This window comes from Labrus mixtus, chromosome 15 (assembly GCF_963584025.1).
Source record: "Labrus mixtus chromosome 15, fLabMix1.1, whole genome shotgun sequence".
NCBI lineage: Eukaryota > Metazoa > Chordata > Actinopteri > Labriformes > Labridae > Labrus > Labrus mixtus.
The window spans coordinates 16162736-16186355 of NC_083626.1; the positions used below are offsets into that span (position 1 = coordinate 16162736).

General features: G+C 39.4%; 3 protein-coding genes across 4 annotated transcripts in view; 1 reads left to right on the forward strand and 2 right to left on the reverse strand.

Annotated features, from left to right (window-relative positions):
• Positions 1–2104: 2104 nt before the first annotated feature.
• Positions 2105–6773, reverse strand: LOC132989219 (mitochondrial glutamate carrier 1-like). The gene is made up of 9 exons (XM_061056677.1): positions 6621–6773; positions 6009–6134; positions 5664–5719; positions 5286–5376; positions 5083–5201; positions 4121–4316; positions 3863–4020; positions 3647–3722; positions 2105–3555 (listed from the first exon to the last, which is right to left on the reverse strand). Exons 1-9 carry the CDS (start codon positions 6641–6643, stop codon positions 3396–3398), a joined length of 1005 nt encoding a protein of 334 aa, XP_060912660.1. The 5' UTR covers positions 6644–6773; the 3' UTR covers positions 2105–3395.
• A 1439-nt stretch (positions 6774–8212) lies between these two features.
• LOC132989169 (thyrotropin subunit beta-like) lies at positions 8213–9137 on the reverse strand. The gene is given in 3 exon segments (XM_061056581.1): positions 8213–8238; positions 8241–8493; positions 8591–9137. Coding segments are annotated over 3 exon segments (441 nt in total). The 5' UTR covers positions 8753–9137.
• A 9748-nt stretch (positions 9138–18885) lies between these two features.
• camkvl (CaM kinase-like vesicle-associated, like) overlaps positions 18886–23620 on the forward strand; it is a 40673-nt gene continuing 35938 nt past the window's right edge. For both annotated transcript variants that reach the window (XM_061057573.1, XM_061057574.1), the window contains exon 1: positions 18886–19153. The gene's annotated coding sequence lies outside the window, so the exon portion shown is untranslated. The remainder of the gene's footprint in view (positions 19154–23620) is intronic.

Genomic DNA, 23620 nt, shown 5'->3' on the forward strand with positions numbered 1-23620 from the left:
AAAAGTATCACACTTGACTGTGCCGTCCCTGCCAAGAGAGCAGATGTGATGAGAGCAACAAAATCTCTGCCAACTATCTTCTGAGTAGTTAAAAAAAAAATAGTCTTGCAACTTAAAACAATGATTTTAATTTTCATCGTGTTCAGAAAAGTGGAACACAAGCCATTTTCAGTCTCTTTTTTTTTCTACATGTCAGTGTGATGGGACACAAGTAAGTAGATGACAAAAAAAATCATTGAGGCTGTTTGGACACCAGCAGGCAGTGTTTACTCTGTGGAGAGATGCTTTCACTTCTGTGGAGTTTAAACAGGACAAACTGGTGCCACTGAATCCACAAAGCTGCTGCTCTGTTCCTCAATATATTTGTTTGAGCAAATCTGAAGATGTAAAGCACTGTGCATGATAAAAAGACACTGTAAACAGTCAAGCCTTTTGTAATTGATTGTGTGTTAATTTATTTGAATACCATGCCAGGCTTCTCAGGAAGGTGGGTGTTTAAAGTTAAATAAAGGTTGAAGTTTTACACAAGTCTTTTTGTTTTCTATTTCATCAGATCAGGTCTTCATTTGGATATTGTGAGATTAAACGAACTGCCTTTTTACAGATATGTTTTTAAATGATTTATTATGACCCTTACAGCATCCTTCGCTGGAAACTGACACAGGAAAAGATTTCTAATTTGATTTTTTTATACATGTTTGATTTTTTTATGCAACTTATGACTTGTTGAATCTGTTGGTATATAACACATCTCTGACTATAAACTCATCATTTTCACGTTTGTTCAAAAGAGAGGGATCACAACAGCAGACTCATTTATTTTACATTTAATAAAAAAAAGTGTCAAAAAGGCAAAAATAAAGTCTTACAATGAACTGTCCCCTGAGTTTAATGTCCAACTATAAATATGAAACACACAGGAGGAGCCAGGGCACCAGGGTTTGACTAAATGCACATGTTCAGACACAGTTGACATGAGACTAGTAAGGTACAGATGAACACAATAAGGGCTAGGCACACATTCACAAAGTAGGGAAAACACTCACCGGCCATAAGTACAGCAACACAAGAGGGAAGTGTGTGACAAATTAAAATGATTAAACACACACACAGGCAGGGGTTAAAGTTGTAAAATGGGGAGAGAGAGAGTGGGGACTGATATGCGGAAAAAGTAGCTACAGGGCAGATTTGAACCCAGGTCACCCGCTCTGATGACTACGGGATCTGTACATGAGGCATTCAAACTTACCACTAAGCCACCGGCGCCCCAGTTACATGCTATTTTATAGTTTCAAGTTATATACAAACCTGCCATTTGTTTCACAAACTTCCAGTCCTTTCCGGTACTTAAATACTTATTCACCTTGTTTATTTTATTTGGCTGATATCTTGTGGATAAGAACTTTTAAAGAGTAGGAGAACACTTTTCAATACTTTGATGTGTATCAGAAAAAATAACCAACTTAACACATGTTGATTACAGTACTACTGTAGGTTTATATTTAGAAGGTATCTGATGATCCCCAGGAGAAACCCTACTCATTTACTGTAGCACATACACACACGTGGATACATACACATATGAGGAGGTATCAGCTAGACATGTGAGAATGAGTTATATTTAGGCCATACATAGTTTTAACCTGTGTTTTGAGAGGAATCAAAATGACCCTTTAAGAAATAACTTTAAACATAAGAAGTGAGATTAATCTTTGCCCCACCCAACTGATTGTAGTTGATCATCCCTTTGGTGACGTAGCTGTCCAGGTTTAGCTGCATGAGTTTCACATCCGAGTTTCACCTTTCTGAACTTGAGCCTAAAGGACAGCTGGATATTTTGCTGAGGGGAGGGTTAGTTATGCATGCGATGCAGCAAGAGCTCCAGGATCAGCCAGGGTTGAGTTACCCCAATTCTGCAGCATGAACATTTTTTACTGTCACAAACTAACCATGCCTCCAACGCATGTTGAGAGGAGTTGGGTAACATCTTTCGAGCTTGCAACAGAAAAAAAGTACTACACTACCTTTGGCTTCATGAGTGAATGAGTTCTACCTGGGTGACTGTAAAGTATAATATGCTATTCACAAATAATCAAAGTCAACACTGTATTTATGTTCTTTATTAAGAGTAAAATATTTACATGCATCGTTCAATTCATGAAAAATAAACAATTTTCTTCTCAACTTCATACCTTCAGCACATCCAGATGTCAAAACTGATTTCCATTTGTGTTCGCAACTTTTACAGTTTGGTGAAAATAAAAAAAACAATAAATATTTACATTGATAAAGGTATTTAAATGACCATGACGTTGAAATTTAACCAGAGGAGAGTGCAGCTTCTAAATGTCTAAAATAATGCTGTCATATGCATTTCTGTGTACCTAAACTGTCAAGAAATTCTCATTTGTCATTACAAACCACAGTCAACTTGGAGAAATTGACTGCTCATAAGTCATGTTGCACATTTTGAGAAGACTTGGTCCCAAAAGCACAAGAAACCTGCTAATACAGTCTCTTCCACCATCAGTTCAGTTTTTAACCAACAAGCAACATTTCCTCTCCTAAAAAAATGTCATTGGGATAGCTTAGCAGTTGTGTGCCCCATTTCTGAGCTGTTCAGCTTAATAAGCTTTAAACACCTAAACCTCAACACAACAGAAAGCCAGAATGGTCAGCAACATACTTGTGAATAACTATAAAGCAGTGCAGATATGGAGGCATCCATTTCAGAAGCACATAAATGCCCTGATTGCAAAAGAAAGTTATACAAAACAGGACCCCTGTGGTACACCTTAGGACAGAAGGTCAGGTTGTTTCTACCATTCAAAAGCTATGACCACCTGAACCGTTTTTCATAACTTGTCCAATATAAAAACCATCTTGTGATAAACGTTGTTCATCAGATACTTACAAATAAATACACTATGTACATAGACAACAACGTCCCCATCAGAGTTTCCCATGTAACCCTTTGTAACAGGATTTAAGCTTTTCAAGTAACGTTTCTAGCTTTTCTTGTTAGATCCCTCTTTGTACAAAAACATCCTTTTGCAACACCAACAGCCAACAGCCAATGATAACCAAATGGAGCCATTGGAAGGGATAGGGCAGTTAGGGTTGTGTTGAAGCGAAATTGATATGTGCACATTTAGGGATAGGGGCTATACAGAAAGATAAACTCAAATATACAGGAAAGTTTCCATTTCAGTCTCTGAAATAACAACAATGTTGTGTTAGTCATGCTGAATGAATAAAAGCATTTTCTTTTAAATGGTAACTATGCAGTCTCATCAGCCTCTAAGTCTGAAACCCTCCAACAATAAAGAAGGTACACGGTTACAAAGAGCTGCCTTTCATTTAATGAGGCCACTTAAAGACTAGGAACAGTGTTTTTATGCAGAGTAGATGTTATAGGGAGTATAACCCAGCAGGAACTCTCCAACTCCAACAAAGTACATAACCTGGGCAATTCCAAAGAGCGGGGCAATAACCAGGGCGCGGCAACTTGCACCCTTGAGAAATGCTCCAGGACCCTCCTTTCTTAGGATTTTTCTGCAATGGAAGAGCATGTGTAGCATTAGTACATAAAAAAGTAACATTCATGCAAACCCTGGTAAAAGGTATGACTGTATTGCATATTCACCTGACACAGTCCACCACTCCATTGTAGGTTTCTTCATTAGCACCTTTTCTGAGTGATTGTAACCTTGTCTTGACCACTGCACATGTTAAGAAAAACATATTTTGGTCAAGAATTTACCAAATCTGGGAAAAAACATGATATTTCAGATGACTTAACTAAAGCTCAGTTCAAATTCCCCCAAACATCAGCCAGCTATCTTTCGACAGAAATGTTTACCATCACAAGGACTGACGGCCACAGCAGCAATGCATCCAGCAAAGCAGCCGGACATGAAGGACCAATAGAAGGGCACAGATGAGTCTTCAGACGAACGCTGGCCTAGCTGGTGTAGATGAGCAAAAAGTGGAAAGTACACAACAGAAAATGGGATGTCCCTGAAAAAGGCAACAAACAAGCATGTCAACCAAATGGAGATACCATTTACTATAGATAGACAAGTAGTTGCATAAGAGCAAATATTGAATCTCATTTCACCTCATCAATGTGGCTCCGAGTCCCCTGTACAGTCCTGTGACTCCTTTTGTCCTCAGCAGCTCTCTGGTGATCTGTGTGGCCGACACACGCATGACTTGAGCCCCGGGGCTGGTGTTGTAGGAACGACTTAGTACAGCGCTGGTCCCTCCCATTTTCAGAGTTGTCGCCACACTGGGTATCACCCTCTGCTGGGCCGCTATCAGATACAGGAAACATATTTCTTTCTCAATTTTGCAAAAAGCACTATTAGATAATGACAAAAAACATGTGCCAGAAGAAAGATTGTAATGGAATCTATGGCTTTACATTCACACTGTTCAGCAGTGATGGACAGTTTTGTATCATCTGCATAAGTGTGAAACCTGAGGGGGTGGAAATGAACCATAGCAGCAGCCTTGTACTACCTTAAAAGAGATCTCATGGAAGACAATCCTAAGACTTTCAACTGTTGACATAAGTTTTTAACCAGTTTAACACTTTCAGAGAAACCGAGTGTCAATACAAAATCATATATGTAGATATCATGCTCAGTGTCTGAGCTAATGTCTAAAATGACAAGAATTGAGACCTTATAGTCGTTATAATTTGGTCTCAGGCCATTTAATATTTGTGTTATTATTTTATTGGTCATCTTCTCTTAAGTCACCCTGAAATGGCTAGCATAGTGCCATTTGATTATATATGTGTAATGAAAGTGATAAAATTAAAACTGGAAATTAAAACTCCAAAAGAACAGCAAGTAGAGTGGCAGAACAAACAAAAAGGGAAGTAAGTCAACAGCGCTCAATTGCTAGCTGGCTATTTGAACCTGCGCACATGTTCTCCCATATCTTACATATTAATACAAGATTTTACAATGGCCTGTTGTTGGTCAGTCTTGCTTAGTTCCCTTTTTGTTAGGGCTTGATAACAGTAGATTTGAAGACGCCTGTTTAAGACATTCTATTCATTTTCTTGATTACCTAGTCTGCCAGCGTCCTGCAGCTGAATCTTCAGCATCTCCATTGGGGTAGTGATGATGACCTGACACATGCCTGCACAGCATCCTGCCAACATTTCCTTAAAGACAGTCAACCTGCCACTGATGATACATAAAACAAATAGAACAGGTTAAAAATAATACTTTTAAGTAGAGCTTGTCTTTTGCAATGCTTATTTAACCCACCCGTCTTTGCTTAATTGGTGGCGGAAGAAGTCATTAGCTGCCAGTTTGATGGCCTTCTCAGGGGTTACCAAGGTGAGGTTTACTGCAGCACCTGCAGAAAAAAAGGATTGATGCTGACAACTTGATTCAAATGTAACTACTTAAACTGAATTTTAGAAAGCAGACATGACATAGCATGGAGGATAAAGAAACTTGGCATAAGAAAAGTGTCTGGAGTGTACTTGAATTTGTAGGAATGGTTAAGGCTTCGTGCCAATCTTTTAGGTTGTGCAGTCAAGTGTTAAACGGTTAAAATTCTTCCATATGGTCAATAAGATATAGGAGTGTAGGCAACTGGTGCACATTAAAAAAAAGGTCAGTACTGACAGTGTGTCTCACCTCTATACATGCCAAAGTAGCCTTCAGATTTAACCGTCTTTATAAGGCAATCCATCCTGACAGGAAACAAAGGTAAATTGAGCAATTTCAAAACCTTCGAAAATGTATAGAAGAAGATGGTTGTCTAGTCTTGTTCTGTTATCACAAATAAATGTTAGGTCTACTACAGAGAAGAATGACCAAAAACTGAGACTGTGGACAGTCAAACCCAGTGTTAACAACCTTAACATAACACTCTAATAAATCTACGTTGTCCTGAAGTCTCACGCAGCAGACCACATTTCAGTAAGTCTGAAAGAAAGTAAGGAAAAAAGTGGCATTTTCAATGGAGGGTGGGGTTCTTACATGTTCTTGTAAAGTTGCTGCCCGCTGCGTTGGTTCTGCAGCCGAGTCTTGGCCAAGTCGATGGGGAACACACAGGTGACTCCCACCAGTCCTGCAATCCCTCCATTGATCAGCTTAGCTGGGAGGCTGTTACAGGACAAGTCAAGAAAAACAGGTGACTAACAATCACTCCTTTTTTTGTCACCACATTTCTAAAGGGGAGTAAGGAAAATCGGGTGAGGTGGCAAAACCTGTTGAAAATGAGGACTGGTCAATGAAATATAAGATTGATGATCACAGACAAAATAGGCTTAGGAAAGTCATTCATTTTGCTAATTTTAAGTATATATGCATAGAGTATGAACAGTTCTTTGTATCGGCTGACTGCCTCTGGGAATCTGGTCATCCAAAAATAACTGGTCCCAAGATTAAATCAAAGTTACATATACATCCAGGAGGAATTATACATACTAATGCTTCAATAAATTCTAATGTAAGCTCTTGATAAGAAAAAAAATGGCAATTAATAATGAATGGTATTAAAGCATGCCTGTTTTTCTTTCTGAGCAGTCTACATCATGTATCATTTAGGGGTTAAGTGTAACTGTCCTTATGGACAGAGCTGGTCCGTACCTATACTGCTGCTGCTGGGCCATGGTTCTTGCTTGTTGTGAGTGCAAAATGTGGTCTGCACAGAGGAGGAGGCCGCAGAGGGAGAGGAGGCTGAGGGTCCCTGAGAGACACTGAGCAAGGCAAGAGTAAAGAGACGCTCAGGGTTATATATATAGAGGCGGGTCCAGCCCAGCAGATCTAGGGATAAAATATAACCACTACACAATTACTCTCCACCCACTGCTCTGCCAGCCAAGTGCTGGAGCCAGGGTTTCTTTTCAGGCCACTCAAAAACAAACCACAAGTGTAACTCAACTGTGAGAGGGCATTGATCCAACAGGTTGTCTTTTCAAACCTTAATGATAACAAAAGTTGGTAATATTGTTTTTAAGCCATTATTCATCATTCAGTTACTATTTTTTTCTATGTAACAGTTTGACCTTTAGGAATCATAAATTTGAAGACCAGACTTTACAGGAGTTAATACGTTGTTATTTTCACTTATGTAGACTTGTAACAATAAAGATTTTCAGAAAGACACCGAAGTTGGAATCACAATTTGTCTTGTCAAAATGTATTTAAATGAATGGATCTTCCAAACTATTTTAGGGTGCTGCTAGTTAGATAAAGATAAGTACAGGATCAAAAAAGATCACATTACAGGTTCTTAAAAGCTTCACATGAATGCAGGTAAATGACATTGAAGTTGACATTAAATGCACCATTAGTGATTACTGTTTTAAACAAAGCCTAAGACTTGTTAAAATGTTAAGTCTTTTAAGAAGAGGTGTCTATATTGATGAAAGACGACTCTAACGTATAATTCTCTGAAAATCATACCCACCAGATGGGTAAACAATCAGCATCAGACAAGAAACTAAGTGCAGAAACACTGACAAGTGCCTTTAAAAATATTTGATTTCAGAATGTCAACATTACAGAATGTCAAACAGGAAATTACGTTTTTTGAATGAAATACTGTAGGTGTAGGTCCCTGAGTAGATGTATGGGGGGCAGTTTCGAAGGTACTTCCTCTACTTTTAAGATAGCATGTTCATGAGTTTGGGCAGACACAAGGTAAAATATACTACATTTAAACATGAAGGACCAATCAGTCCATCCTTAAGTCCAAGTGGAGGTTATTGCCAACTTTCAGCTTCACCTGGTGTAGGTGCCGCTGAATAAAACAGAGTACAAATAATTTTGCATTTTTATCATGGCTAAGGTATTCTGGCAATTAAAAGAAACACGATTTCAATGCGCTATTTAACTAAACAAGATAAGGGTGTGTGTTTCTAAAAACAAGTCTCCTTTGAAATTAGGTCAAATGTTTAATGTTTCTGTTTATAACTGCAGACTCATCCTTTGCTCTACGGCAGGAATCATGTAATGAATGGAGAGAGCAGATGTAAGCGAAACTATGCAGACTAATTGTAAATCATGAAAAGAAAACGAGCAGGATAATCCAAGAATAAGACTTAAGGCAATTTATTTGAAAAAGTATCTATTTTTCTTCATTGTAATTTCGTTCATTTACACTGGTAATACAAATAACGCTTGACTGCATACTCACAAATATTTTATTGCAATATCTTTCCTAACAAGTGCTTTTATTAGCATGTTGTGAGGTTTCCAAAGTGCGCTCGTTCTTGCTCTGCATGCTGCCAAAGATCGAGGTGCACCTGTCATACGAGACCCGGCGTGTGCGCACACAGTGGTGTGAGCGCGTGTTGCAGCGCCTGCAGCTGCACCGATGGGCTACAGGATAATACACCTGCGGGTTCACCTCCTTAGGGCAGCCAGGCAGGTGAGCGGGTCGATACACCAGGGAAAGGGGCACACAGCTGCGCTGGATCAGAAAAGTCCTCCCGAACCGTCCCCTCAGATTAGTGTCCTGTGAGAGGGGAGACACGTGGCTGTTAGAGGTGGTGCCAAGATTTTAAAATAACTCGTTGAGATAATAAAGTGCGTGTTGTCGTTGTCGTTCTCACCTGAGTGTAGCAGTAGCCACTGCAGATAGTGGTGTTGACGAGGACACACTGGGCACAGTCTTGCCTTTCAATCCATAAGGTGTGATTCTTCAGCATACAGGCACCCACAGTCCCACCCATCAACATACACAGCAGCATGCATTTCAACGCTACCGGAGGCATGCTGAAAGACACACAAATGTGCAGCAACAGTAAGACAAAACCACTATAAAAACACTCAAAAGAACTGAAAGTGAAAAATTCATGAAAAGTTTAAGAGAGAAAACACACCTTGACAATATAAACTTTTAGTTTTTTATGATACAAAATGCATTAATGTGTAAATAATGGGATCCTGGGGGAAATGATTTAAGGTATCCAATAAATGGTGTTCTCTTTTGCAAATGGGACACTCTCTTTGCAAGTTCTTCCTCTTGTTAAATCCTGGCTCTACCTGTTCTTCTCCTCTCCTTCTGAAGCCGTCAGTGTCCATGCGCTTTTATGGGAACCCTTAATCCACCTCGACTTCAGTCTGCAACATCATGCCCGAAATCACATGTCAGCCGGCTGCAATGTTTAGAGTTTCGAGGGGTCTCAAAACACAGAAACACAAGGGCGGAGGTAGAATGTAGGTCTGTTTAGTGTGTGTGTTTTTTTTCACATAAGGCATTGAAGAATATGCTCAGGATGGTTAGTACAACAAACAACAACAAAGTTATACAACTGTATCCCCGAGCCTAAAAGGGTTGTAGCTGATGAAAACTGATACATGTGGTTGATTCTGCAGGTTTTACGTCATGAGATTGCCTACCATATGTTTCGATTTCAGTGTCTAGCTGCACCAAAAATCCTCAGAAGTGAGTCCCTCTAAATACATGACATCTAACGATTAAAATATTGAGTGCTGGCAATTCAACTACTAGATACAGGCTTTTTTTGTTCAGCTTAATGATAAGTTTGGCAAATGTGAACTTCTCAGATCCATAAAAGGGATAAGTAGAGTTTGAAAATGAAGAAAAATACATACATTTGATTATTCATTCCTATAAAAAAAAACATTAAGCAGTGGAGTCAATATATTGACGATATAGAGTATTCACATTTGGATAAACTCTTAATTACAGATAAAAAATAAGAATTTCCCACCTGGCCCAGAAGACATCATCCACAATAAAAGCCATTTGAGAATTGTTGCAACATTTGAATGAATTTGAGGCAAAACATAAATTAAATTACCGCTACTTTTGAATTCTTACTGAAATTTGACTATAGATTGATCTGATTTCTCAATGCTGGGTCAGCCCTCACATGTCTCTGTCCATCCTGAGGGACGAGGTTTTACCCTCATCCCTAAGCCATTAATGCTCCCATTATTAGTACGTGTTCTCAATGTGAGTGTACATGTGCCTTTAGATACTTTTCTCTAAATGAACTTGTTGAACCGAACCAATTTTAAGACACCGGCACATTCTTTGATGAGGTCCTGATGACTTGTGAACTGTGAGTTTGACAGATATAAAGAGGGATTGTTATTATTTTAATACTGTTATTGATGACAAATCAAGTGTACTCACTACATTTTCAATTAGTATTATATGATCATGCCAATTATGACTATGGCTCATAGTTCTCTGTGATGCATGGTTTCTTACACTTAACATTACTTTTTCCTCATTTAAATAGTAACTTGATAACCCTGTGTGCAAAGCGAGGGTTAATTCCATCATTGAACTTTAAAACACATTTCTTGAACCTGCTTCTATTTGAGAATCAAGCACAGGTCTTTGACTTGACTAGACTAAAACTAGACAACATTTGCAGAGGCTTTATGAACATAGTAAGTAACAATAACTAATTTAACTAACGTATTTATTAAAGAAAAAATGCAGCCTTTTTTTCTAGAAGTGAAGTTCTTTCATCTTTTTAGAGTAATCTGAAATTTATAAATTCAACACAGTTCTTGTACTTTTGAGAAAACCAAAGTATGCTGAAAGTCATTCATTTCTCTGCCACTTTGGTCAGTCTGCCAATATACAAACACAAACACAAACACAAACACACACACACACACACACACACACACACACACACACACACACACACACACACACACACCTTATAACCTGATTCTTCGTCTTTTCTGACCTGGCCCCTGTTTCTGTTTTTGTTTTAAATTCATCATGTCGGGTCACTGTAAGATAACAAATCCATCAGATAATTGCAACAAAGTGGGACGTGGACAGTTTACAGATTAACTGCCCTGAAACAGATCTGGCTTCTTTGAGACAGATGGATTATTATTTGTGTGAGGCAGGACAGCTTTTTGAAATATGGAATTATACCTCTTCCCAAGAAGTGCATCCAGTTCAGGTTTTTTTTTTGTCAGTGGCATGCCAAAGAACATGAGAAATGCAGGTGTACTGAAACCATGCTGCTTTTTGGATAATATCTGAAAATTTTTGATTGGATACATGTATCCAGAAACAAAGATAAAAGCTTTCGTTGTCCTCAAAGGGCAGCAGTCAAATGACAAACACGATATGGCTAGGAGTATGAAGCAGTTTTCAAATGTTGCTGGAAAGTTCAGGAATAATTAAATAAACAAGCAAACTATCAGGACAGGCCACATGATGTCCTTCTGGTCAACCCTTTAATTCTGTGGCTCTCATCAAGCTGTCTGTAACTCTACACGTGCCGATAAGGCCTTGGAACTGGGTCAGACAGAAATATGAAGCTCTTTTGTTTTATAGGGGCCATGACCTGGCAATACCACAGGCTCAACAGGTGACAGTCAGAGCACAACATAAACAAGTCCCTTTTCAGCAGTTTTGCCCAAGAAATGTTCTTTGTTGTTTTATTATGATTAAATACTATCATACAAAAAACCTGAGCAAGTTGAAATTTTATTCTATGGAGCTACTTTTAATCCAAACTGAACTCAACATTTTTTAAATGTCAGAATTTAAAAGTCCTTTTGACTCATCATTAGATGTAAATTGCAATTATTGACAAGTTAATATGAAATTATCACTTTGTAGTAGGCCTATATAAAATAGGGCTTGCAAACAGGCCTAATGTAAATAAGGATGTGTTGCTTTAAAACTTTTAGGTATTCATATGAAAGTGGCAATGTAGTCAACAATTATATCCAAGCAGTGATATATAGGCTTCTGTGATCATCTATAGAGATGTAAACTAAACATCATTGATAAGAGTAAAGAAGTAGGAAAGTAATGAATCATGCAATTTCTGTATTTTGTGGTTATTCTTCTTAATTGCCCAGGACAGTGACAATGTGTGGCAGATCACTGATTTTCATACTAGTGACAACACTGTTTGGTTAATTTATACACACACAAAATACAAAAGATTTGAGAAATGTATAAAAAAAAGGGCATGGAAGAAACCTGAATATGGCTTTTAAACCCAACAGAAAATATAAGATAATACAAACAAAATGACACAAAACAAATGTAGCCTATGAAAACTACATTTTACAGGAAATGTATGTCTGAACCATTGTTTGTTATGGGTTTGATTGAGTTCAAGTAGGCTATCACTGAAAAATATTTCAGGTAGGATTTAGAGGGCTTATAATAATATTTTTTTTTAATAAAAAAGATGATATTATTAGATTAGATTAGATTAGAATAGATATACAATTGTAATTTATTGTTGAAATAACTGTTTTGTTTTTATTCGTTTTCAAAAATGACAATCAAAAGGTGGGGGGAGAGTAGTCTGAATTGGGTTCTGGAGCAGTGCTCCACCTCATACATCGCACTCATCGGCCAGCCGCGTGTGATTCCAATGCCATTGAGCGTCGCATCCACCGGAGTGACTCGCACCACGCGGTTTCTCCTGCAACAACTGCTCACAGCAATCCATTTTACTGTTCACTCGCTCACCCGAATCAGGTGATACCCAGCAAGGGTAACTATTGGCTCTTGTCTCAGACCTTCCCCGAGGTGATTGGTGGAGTGACGAGCACTCAGCATGTGACCTCTACAATGAGCTTCCGCCCACGGAAATAAACTAGGCAGCCTGGACGTATAAATACAGCTATGAATTTAAGGGACACCTTTATCACGGTTCAATTAATGCATCCATTTAGTGATTTCACAGTAAAAGTTACCGAAACAAAAGACTAATAGATGGAAGTAATTTTATGAGTTACTTCGTCACTTGGTGTTTTAGGTAGGCTATTTTCTTTGGGTGAAGAACGGCAAAAAGCCCCGTGGCATGCTGGGAAACATACTGTTCATTGGTCAATTCTTTCAGCGAGGATCACTTTAGTAAACAAAGTAAGTTCTAACCACCTCCAAACGAAACCTTCTTAACATGACGGCCTATTTGTGCAATCAACAAACATAAACCCCAAAACAGCGTAATGACGTATAAAGGATTTTATTATAGCCTATTAAAGCTTCAACCATAGACTGTTGAGTTCGTGTGTTTCACTTCTCGTCACGCATAAGATAACGTGACTTGCCCGACGTTTTGATAAGAAAGAAAATAAGTTTAATAACTAATAACTAAATAACTTTATTTTAAAATCACTGAATATTTTTACATTATCGCCGCTCTAAACCTGCTCTGGTTATCTGTGGCTTACAGATCAGTCGGTCTACCACCCACCTTATCTGGCCAGTAGATGGCAGACAAACACAATCTCTCAGCCTCTTTTAAGGGCTCTCGATTAGATGAGTTTTCTTTTATAGTAAACAAACACGAACAGCTGAACAGAGTAGAAATGTTTTATAACAATCCCAGACCATTAAAACGACACTGAAAGCTCAGTTGAACAGGTGTAAAATGGCACATGTCCAAAAGTGTCAGCTGGCAATATTCTCCAGGTGTTTATTGTTGTTTTAGGCTATGGAGGAAATTCAGGCTGAAAGCAAATGAAACCGTTTAGCTTTGCGAGCACATGCATGTCAGAAAACAACCTGCTTCCTCGGTCAATGACTGATAACAGCAGAGAGAGAGGGGATATCTTGTCTGACAGAAAAATAAGGATTTATGGAACATGCGGACCAGTAAAATGTCAAGTAAAAGGAAGGCTAAACTTGGAAAATGAGGCATCACCATGGACAAAATAGTTTTGTGTAGGCCACTAGCACCAGTTGCTAACATTATTTTTTACCTATCAATATGGCAAAGAAAGGTGACTTTTCATGAAATGTAAAATAAAAACTATGTTTGTGACATTTGTTTATTACTCCCTATAAACAAAGAAAACGGCTTCAGTTTGGCAGAGACAGCACCAGGCATATCTATTCAGGGCCATATTTTGTCTGTGCCCTTGGTACACCTCAGGAGGAAGAAGAAATAGTTTGACCCAAATCATCATTGGTGTCCTTGAAGAAACACATATTAATAACCTCAAGAATCTGGAGACCACCTCTGCTCCTCCCACCCCCCACCCCCCCCCCTCCTCCTTGTCATTTGTGTTCTTCCCTGTCCTAACTTTTATCCCACCTCCTTTTCTTTTTTTTTTGGTTTGTGTGCACCTTCACATTCACTCACACAGACCCAGAAGGTCCCCAAAGGGCCTCAAAATCAATCTCACTGAGCTTAAAATAATCAACCCAGTTGTGGAAGAGGGCTTACCAGTAGGGTAAGCCCTCTTCCACAACTGGGTTGTACAGTATAGCTCAGTTCTTTACTTCTTCTCTTTCTTTCTCTGTTTAAGAATGAAAAGCCATCTCAGGACCTGTGTAGTATATTTTTTTATAGGATTTTCCTATACAGTAGCTTATGTGGCACTTTTATTCAACTCATTCGTATTTGTGTCAGCAGATACCTTATTTCCCAAATTTCTCGACAATGCTGTTTCCTTGGGCAGGATTCTCACTGTTTTTCTTTTTCTTTTCTGGATTCATTTTTGTTTGTTTGTTTTTGTAGGATAGAAAAAAAACCATTTGTTTTAAAACAAGGTACCAGCAGATGAGCTTTTATGCCATGAAAAGAAGGAAATCTGAAAAACCAAATAGGCTACTGATTTACTTCAAAAGTATCCTGTTGCTAGTTCCACCGCAATTGTTGAATGTTTTCTCATTACATCAGAGTTTAATCATAATATTGAAAACACAATGTATAAAACTACCATCTCCCTGTTGTGGAAAACGGAGGAAATAAAGGTTATATGGGCTCCATAATTGGTGACCTCTGTCTCAGAGCATCGACTCCCAGACAGCTGCAGAAATATCATTGATCAGCTGGGGTAAGAATAGCCTCAGGAAGCTTCCGTCACTGCAAAAAGTCTCCTAGGCAATTAACTACAGCGATGCAACCAGCTGAAACTTCAAACAATCTTTATCCCTAACTGTTACAACCTTTAACTAAAGAATGCTTTTGCCATTTAAGCTGCCACTGAGAGGAAACCATTTGAAAAAGATTGCCTGACCCAGGTCTAACCTAAAAGACAAGTAAATGAAATTCAATCCACTGCAGTCTTTTCTTTGTGCACTATTTTTCTTTTCATGTTAAGTCAATTATGTCGACTGAATTTTTCCCCCCACACTGCTATTGATTTTTAACGGGATGCAAAAAAGCCAGTGCTGAAGTCAAGGAGGCATTGCCCGTCCTACATTACATCTCAAATATAGCTGTAGCAATTAAGGCCAACTCTCTTATGCTACATTAAGCATGCGGGTGAAATCAGTCTTTACTGTATTATTTATCTCTGAATGTCCAACTGTGCAAACAAAATCAACCATGCCGAGGCACAGAATTGCATCTGATTCACATAAATTCTGCTCTTTAGTTGTAAAAAAAGAAAAAGAAAAAAGGAGCAGACAGTTAATTTTAGCCCTGATTGTGGATAAGTAAGTCTGTTTATATTTTCTTATTTTTCTTTCTTTCTTTCTTTCTTTCTTTCTTTCTTTCTTTCTTTCTTTCTTTCTTTCTTCTGCAGTCAGAGGAGGAGCGAAGTAATTACAACCTGCCTCTAACCCACACTGGCCTTTAGCCCAACGATGAAAAACAGAAGATGACAAAGAGAAGAGGCAGACTGAGGAAAAAGATGGGTGAAAAAATAAGAAGTTACAGCATGAAGGCAATGGGAAAGAGAAAAAAAAAAAACTAAAGAGATTGAGGCTGATGAGTGACAGTACAAGGATGAAGAGGGCAGGCGAGGGGGGGGGGGGGGGGGGGGCAGGGTGGCAGAAGGAGAAAGGGAGGGTAAGCTTCCGACAAAAGGAAGTGGGAGACGATCCAGTAAAACACATGGTGAGTGAATGAGTGTGTGTGTGTGTGCACGCATTCCCACACATGTTGCAGCAACAAACGTGATATGTGAGTGCAAGCGGTAGATGGTCACAGCCCCTAATAGAATTATATCACTTGATGCCAGATTTGAAATATACGCTAGAAGGCCAGATTGCAGGCTGTTAGGGATTTGATTCTAAATTAAGCCTCTATGGAGAAAAATTGCATGTAAATCCATGTACTGAAGCATTACTCTGTGTATGCACAACAATTAGAAGCATTTAAATCGGGGAGTTAAGACATCTGAGTGTGTGCCAGGAGAGCTCATAAAGACGAGAACACATGATCACACAAAGCTCAAGTCTGGATGATATTTATTGAAATACATTTAAAGCACGTGAGGTTTATATTAGCTGAAACGCAAACTCACAAATGCACACACACACACACACGTTCACTTGTGAAGGGCCAAGTGGGAGAGCAGAGAAAGATAAAATAAAGAAAAGGCAGAAACAGAATGTGACAAAGTGAGTGAAGGAGAGCCGGAGCTCTGAGCGCTCCTTCTGCATGGTTGCTGGCCTTGAAGCCCGTCAGCTCCGAATGGCACATTTGGTGAAAAGGATGTTTGCTCTGACTTCTCAAAGCCACAGTTCATTTCACTTTCATCCGAACAGCTGTGTAGCCTGCTTTGCTTTTACGGCAGTGTTCAGTTGACATCTTCGCTGCATCTCGATAGAAAACAGGCTTTGTCCAGCAGCTGAGGGTTGTGTGTTTGCTTGCTTAGTTTGATGCACTCACAGAGGTGAAGGTCGGTGATTACAAACACAATGAGTCATGATGATGATTCATTGGAACACATAATGGTCATTTCACACCTCTGTGCCAGCCACTAATGGCCACCTGGTACCTACATCTGTACCTGGTTGTTCTGAAGACTCGTAGCACAAGTGACACGAAGCATGACTTGTACTTTTAAGGCAATGTATTTGATTATTTACATACTATTGGTTGAAAGTAACTAAGAATAATTAATCATGAAGAGTTGGGAGGTAGGCTACTTGTACTTCACTTGTGTATCTGCATTATGTGCCGCCTTTTACTTTTGCTCCTCTGGTGCATTTTATTCATTTACATGTCAGCAAGTTTCTAAAAATCCACATTTTACCTAAAAAACACATCAAGGTTATTTAAAAAAATAACTGTGCAATTAATGTAAACAGTGGTTGTCATTATTTATTAGGCTGTGACTTTTTGTTAGTGGGTGGTAACTCGAACATTATAGACAATCGTTCATCTGAAAGACTTTAGATAAGCCTTTCTTATATATTTGCAAAAACTCGATTCAAAATTCGAAGAGCAGGACTTTCAGTTTCGGACTGAATTTTTTTTTTTGTTCCATTGTGGTATTGGCAAAAATATTCAAATGTGCATTCCAGCACATCCGCAGCATATCCAAGAGGCAGCCAGAAGAGCAGGAACACCTGACAGTATAATGCAAACAGTTGTGAAGCCTAATTATGGTATTATTTTGACACTGTCATTGTAAGTCTAACTTTATGGTAATTTTTGGAGCTGTTGTTGCCAAAACTCTGCCCCACCTTTACACCACTTACATTCATGGGACTGATGGAGAGATACTGTTTAGCAGTTTTGATTGCATTTGCCCGTTAACATCAAATATAAAGGTTACAAAGAAACCAGCAACCTTGCCTGACGAGACTTCATAAGGATCTATTTAATATTCCTTTATTTCAGTTTTGCCGTGTCTCACACACGCGCGCACACGCACACACACACACACACACAGAAATACACAGATACACACTTAAACACACACTTGCACCTTTGTGAGAATATATTTTCAGCAAATGGAAGCAGCAGCAGACTCAAGGTCTCTTGTGAATGTCTGTGGGAACAGACTGTAGGCACCTGGAGAAAAAGAGAAAAACCATAATGCCACACTGTGTGTGCGCTTATTTCTCTGTGTGTGTGTGTGTGTGTTTTGATTAGATCTGTGTGGGTGTGTGTGTGTGTTTTGGTAGTAGGTAGCTAGAACAAGAAAGATATGTTTCTTCTCCACAAAACTCAACTTCCTCTCTCTTATTCTTTCTCCTTCTTTCCTTTCTCTATCTACCGCCCCCCCACACACACACACACTTTACACACACACACACAAAATACATAGACACACGATCCACTAACAAGCATGTGCACGGGCATGCAACCTCAGAGACACATAGAAACCCAGTAGTTAGTTCCTGCGTCATTACAGTAGCCATCTGTCAGTATGCAGGCACACATACACTGCCTTGGCTTTGTGTGTGCATCCACTACGCAAACACACACACACTAACACACAGGGCAGCATGCATTTGCACAAGGACACACACATTTATCCTGGATATATCTCACCACGGTGACCCTTTCTGCCCTGCATGCCCTGCTAGTAGTTTGATGGATTTTACATGAAGCTGCAGATTTTAGTGAATCCAAGAGGTGAAAGGTTTCCTCTCCCTTCTTTTATTTCTTGTTATCTTTTCTTCTCTCTCTCTCTCTCTCTCTCTCTCCCTCCCTACCCACATGAATCTGTGTGTTTCTCTGTGCCTGCCAAAGGCTGATGTCATTGTCCGGCAGCAGTGTGTACTTTCCAGTGTGTGTGAGATGAAATGATGAATGTTGAGGTATAATCCCAGGGTTTAATCCCGGACCACTCCCAATCCGCTGCCTGCACACACACACACACACACACACACACACACACACAGACACACAGACACACACACACACACACACACACACACACACAGGCGCGCGCACACACACACACACACACACACACACACACACACACACACACACACACACACACACACACACACACACACAAAACAGCGGAGCAACTCCTCTAACAGACACACAGTTTATTAAACCATAAGAACGAGCAGGATTTTGGGGGGTGGAGGACACATTTGGGCCTCCAGCAGCCTTTAATAATGATCTCACATTATTCAAAGATGCCCACCTGCTAGGCACAGAGAGAGAGAGAGAGAGAGAGGGAGAGAGAGAGAGAGATGAAAGATTATTTATTTCTCCTGGGTGGGAGACAGTGAGTGAGTGAGAGTGAGTGGGAGGGAGGGCGGCAGTCAGAAACAAGCAAACTAATTCTCACCGAGGAACAGACAGTCGTGCCAGAGCAGGAGCTGCGCTTACTTCACCACCTTCTGGCGCTCTCTGTGTATCTTCAAAGCATCAGTGGGTGTTTTTTTTTTAGCCCGCACGAGACCAGGTACTAACTAGGACCAGAGTTTTCCATTTTGGATAGGGGGCTGCAGACACACGCAACCCACACTTCTCCAAGCCGAGACAATTAAGGTAAGACTGTATACGCGGCAAGGCTGAAGGCGTGGTGAATTATTTTACCGTTAACAACTCGATGTAATCCCTCCTGGCGTTAGAAAAGCAGTCGATAAAGGGATAAAAAAAAAAAAGGTTTTTTTTTTGGAGCGCTGTCGCTTCTGATGATGGAGCACAGCGCGCGTAAAACCGCTGCAGTGAACATCTCCAACTGGCACAGATAATTCAGAGTTAAGTGTCTGTCTGCTCATCGTGCCAAGAGAAGTTAAAATGAGATACAGTCTGTTATGCGTAGCAGCTGACTTGTTGAATATTTTCACGAATTTAATCGTACTATACCATGACTGTCTGTAGTAAGCAATGGAGCGAATGTTCGAAGTTACTGGCGTTTACTCCCGATCTTAAAGAGTACATTTGTGACATGTGTACAAGTTCAAGGCTTTCTGTGCAACATACTGTAGCAGTAGAAGGATGAGTTTCTTTACGTAGTCATTCACTTTAAAGCAGGAGGTTCCGTTGATGTCCTCGCACTTTAAATGCTTTAAAGAGAATCATTCTTCAGTTATAGTTGGTCCACTTGGAGATGTCCATTTGATCCATTGAGAAGTTCTTCAACCTGAGTTACTGGCTCTCTCTACTGTACTGTAGGAGAGGGGGGGGGGGTATGTCCTCTTTAGAGTAAAAGCAATAGTTTCCCCTCTCTCACACCTTCTCCCCACCGGATTATGTGAAGCAGGTGGGGAGAAGGTGTGAGACGGAAAACGTATTTACTTGTTAATTATGCATTAAGCAGTACAGAAGTATTTTCTAACTTTGGGTCTCCATATTTACTGCAGGCTTCTGAATCACGGTTATACATGTTGTTAGCATGTTTTTGAAATAACTAATAATACAGTGAGCTCTAATGTTGAAAGGCAGGTACATATATGCTGTTGATGTAAGGACTGTACCGGATGTTTAGGGCACTGCAGGAGAAGAAAATATAGTTTGAATTAAACTAAACAAATGGATTGACTGTTGATTAAGGCCACAGTAAAAAGAAAACTGTATCATACTTAATTTTTGCAATGAAAACAGAGTCCACCCCCTGCTGGCCTCATTAACTTGTTTTATACGAGTGTGTGAGCAATTTGATAAACGAGGAGGTCAGAAAAACATTACAGGGAAAAAAAAATCTAGAGTAGACTACTACACCCGTGGCCCCCCTGAGACAGACTAAAAGAGGCTGCTGAACCAGGAAAGGGAGTAAAGTGGCTGAGGAAAAGAGGCTATAGGGATGACAAAGGGGGGCAGACGAGGGGGGAAAAACAGTGAATATTTGCAGTCGTTGGCATATTCATGCCATTGGTGTTGAGGTAGCTGCTCTGTATTTCGAACAGCGCTCGCTTTCAGCCTCAGCTGGGGCAGAGCTTGCTCTGATTTTATGTAACAGTGGGAAAAAAAATTGTAACAGACAACTTTTCAGTTACATCTATCTATCTAAGACTCTTCCTTCTCCTCCTCTTCTTCTTTGCTGATGCTGTCCTTTAAGTCAACCTGAAAGCTCCATTATTTCAGGTTTGAACTTCTCTCTCGAGACCTCATTTAGAGTTTGTGGAAAAGCAGCAGCCTAAAGGACAAAAGGCTCTCAAATCATTGGTGTGCTTTTTCATGTGTACTATAACTGTCTATTGTGCCTCGTTCATGGCAACAGAAAAAAAAAGTATTTGCTGTTATCCTTGGATTTCACTGGACAAGCCAGATAACTGGTATAAGCCAACATACACTGCACATAACCAAACAAAGATGTTTTCAGTGATATGCTCTGAGTTAGTTCAGGTGTGTGTACCAATGTGCTTTCTGCCTTGTGGTCGCCAACCTGCTTCTTTTTTTTTTTTTTTGAAGAAATGGGAGATGCAGTTTAGATTTTAACCTTCATCCGCACAGTTAAGTTCGCTGCCTTTTAAAAGACTGAGATTCATTTTGCATATTTTCAGTCGACTGACCTCTCTGATGTGCACTCACGCAGCAGAAACATTTGGAGAGTAAAGTGTAACAGCAGGAGACAAACGGACAGAGGAATGGATTTGTGAGTCACATTAATGTCATGGCTCAGAAGTATAAATTGTGTAAGACCGGTATGACGAGATGTTAGTAGATTTATGTAAAGTTTAATTTATGTTTGGCAAACATTTGAGTCCCTGGTTGAGTTCTGCTTGCTGCTGACCTCATTCGACCTCCTCAAAGCCTTCGAATATTCGCTCAGTTCATGCGCTTGTCGACATTTTTGCAGAATGTCTTTAGGAAAAAGAAAAAATACACTTAATTGGAGGGAAAGTTATTGAATAGTCACTTTGTTAAATCAAAGTAACGCTTTCACCATGGGCAAAAAACTATCTTTGCGTGCGATTCAGGTGGAAAGTTTTAGAAATGTATTCTTTTTTCAAATAAAACAATAAAAGGTTATTTTGAACTGCACTTTCTTGAGATGAGAAAAGACTGGATCATGTTTCTGTGTGTTATAACTGTTATAACTAAAATACATACCTGTGCATGAATCTGATCTTAACTCAAGAATCTGTGGACAAATGGGTTGTTCGTCTGACTCTCCTCTCACTGTAATATAGTTTAAATTGAGTAAAAAGGGAAATGCTGACACAGTTATATGGTAAAATAATCAAAGATGTTCACAAAGTGTTCACACTTCTGTGGTTTTAACTCAATTAAACGGAAGAGTGAGCTTTGACTGCTTACACCAGCCTTTCAACATTGCTTCTATTGATCACCAAACGCTTCATCAAGAGGGGTGATTGTCGTCTTTATTACAGTGATCCAATACTGATAGAGAAATGCCTTCATAATGGAAAAGCAGGAGAAGGGATGAGGATGGAGGAAAGGGCGGGCGATGCTCATGTTTACAGTAACAGTGACTGTATCGATCAGCCCACATTTTTCTCGGAGTTGACTCACTGCAGTCTGAAGTGAGAGGTTGAAGGAAATGTACTTTTTAAAATAGAAAATACATAACACAAGAAACATAAATAGCTTCAATATTACTTTTTGATTAGATTGGACAATGAGAGAAAGAGAGAGAAAGTGCAGCAAAAGTGGCCTTACCGAGTCAATAAAAGCTATTTTACAGATTTATTTCATCGATAGGAAACCTAATAACCGGGTTTGTGTGGGTGCTGGTGCAATGCGGGCATCAATATCCCATTATAATGTCATAGTAAATTGTAAAAGCTGATAATAGCAGATGTAGTAAACACACTCTGATTCCTGCTGTTGAATATGAATGTTTATCACTGAGATTCTGCTGCCGCTGCATCTGCATCGCTGTGACTTTTCAAACCCCCTCACGGGACATTTGCTCTCTGCCACAATATTTGGTGGCCGGTAATGATCCTTATGTGCCTCAGGGGCTTGGAGACAAAGATTTGGCGAAATTAGCCAAGCTAGAAAAATAAATTGTGTGTTGCTGCAGAACAGTCGTACTGAAGTTGTAGAGCCAGCAGTGCAGGAGTTAAAAAAAACAACAACCATAAACACTTCTTGTTTATTTCTGCACACATGCCACCTATGTTACATAAGGATGAGCTTGAGGATAAACTGCACACGCAGCATATGTTTGTTTTTTTCCCCTAACTGACTTTGGTGCCAGAGGTTTCTCATGTCCTGCCCTCCTTGCTCATCTTCTGCCTCCTTGCTCTCACACACTCTCATCTCATCTGCTCGCTGTCTCCTCCAGCTGAGCCCTCTGTCCCCTGCAGAATCCCCCAATGTGTTCTGTCTCAATCTGTCATAAAGAATATGTACAAAGGGTGTGAGAGAGACTGAGATGATCCAGATATCTATGTAGTAGAGATTTGCATAAATGCAAGAATAATGTCATATTTTTTACAAGATGTTGCTGTCAGTTTTTTGCATGTGTGATGACAAACAAATGTGTTTCAGAAAATATTTTTCAGCAATGTTTTAAAATGGGGATAAGACCTGCTAATGTATTCATGTTTAATGTTTCACAAAAGTTTACCCCGAGCACTTTTTATTTATTTATTTATTTATTTTTTACAGTTTTTCTCTTGAAACATCTTTAAAGGTCTTAGCATTAAAGATGCATTTTCAAAAACAGCTTACATGCAGCAAAACACTTACAGAAGTCTTCCACCCACCAAAAAATATGTGTCAAAACAAACACCCTATCAACAAAAACAAGTATTTACAAGTTAGGAAAACCCAGGTGGTCAGAATGTTTAGATGAAATGTCCATGAACTCTGCTAGCATCATATTTTCCCACTTAGTCAAGCAGTCTTGTTCTTTATGTTTTCACTAACACTGAATGTCTTCTGTGCCAGACAGAATAATTTTTCTTAAGTCAATTCACTGCCGTTGTAATTTAAAGTGAATAGTCCTTAGTCCTCCAGAGTTCAAGGTTTCACATTCCTCTTTTTTAAAGCAAAAAGCAGTAAGATTTCTATGCAATGTGAAGATAGCTAGGCCTTATT

What these genes read in the sequence shown, in the direction of transcription:
- LOC132989219 (XM_061056677.1), bottom strand. Translation starts at nt 6,643, where the DNA reads ATGGCCCAGCAGCAGCAGTATAG. An exon ending in CTCGGAGCCACATTGATGAG is followed by an intron (nt 4,021 to 4,120) that starts GTGAAATGAGAT and finishes TGCCTTTTTCAG; the next exon opens with GGACATCCCATTTTCTGTTG. An exon ending in GGCCGTCAGTCCTTGTGATG is followed by an intron (nt 3,723 to 3,862) that starts GTAAACATTTCT and finishes TAACATGTGCAG; the next exon opens with TGGTCAAGACAAGGTTACAA.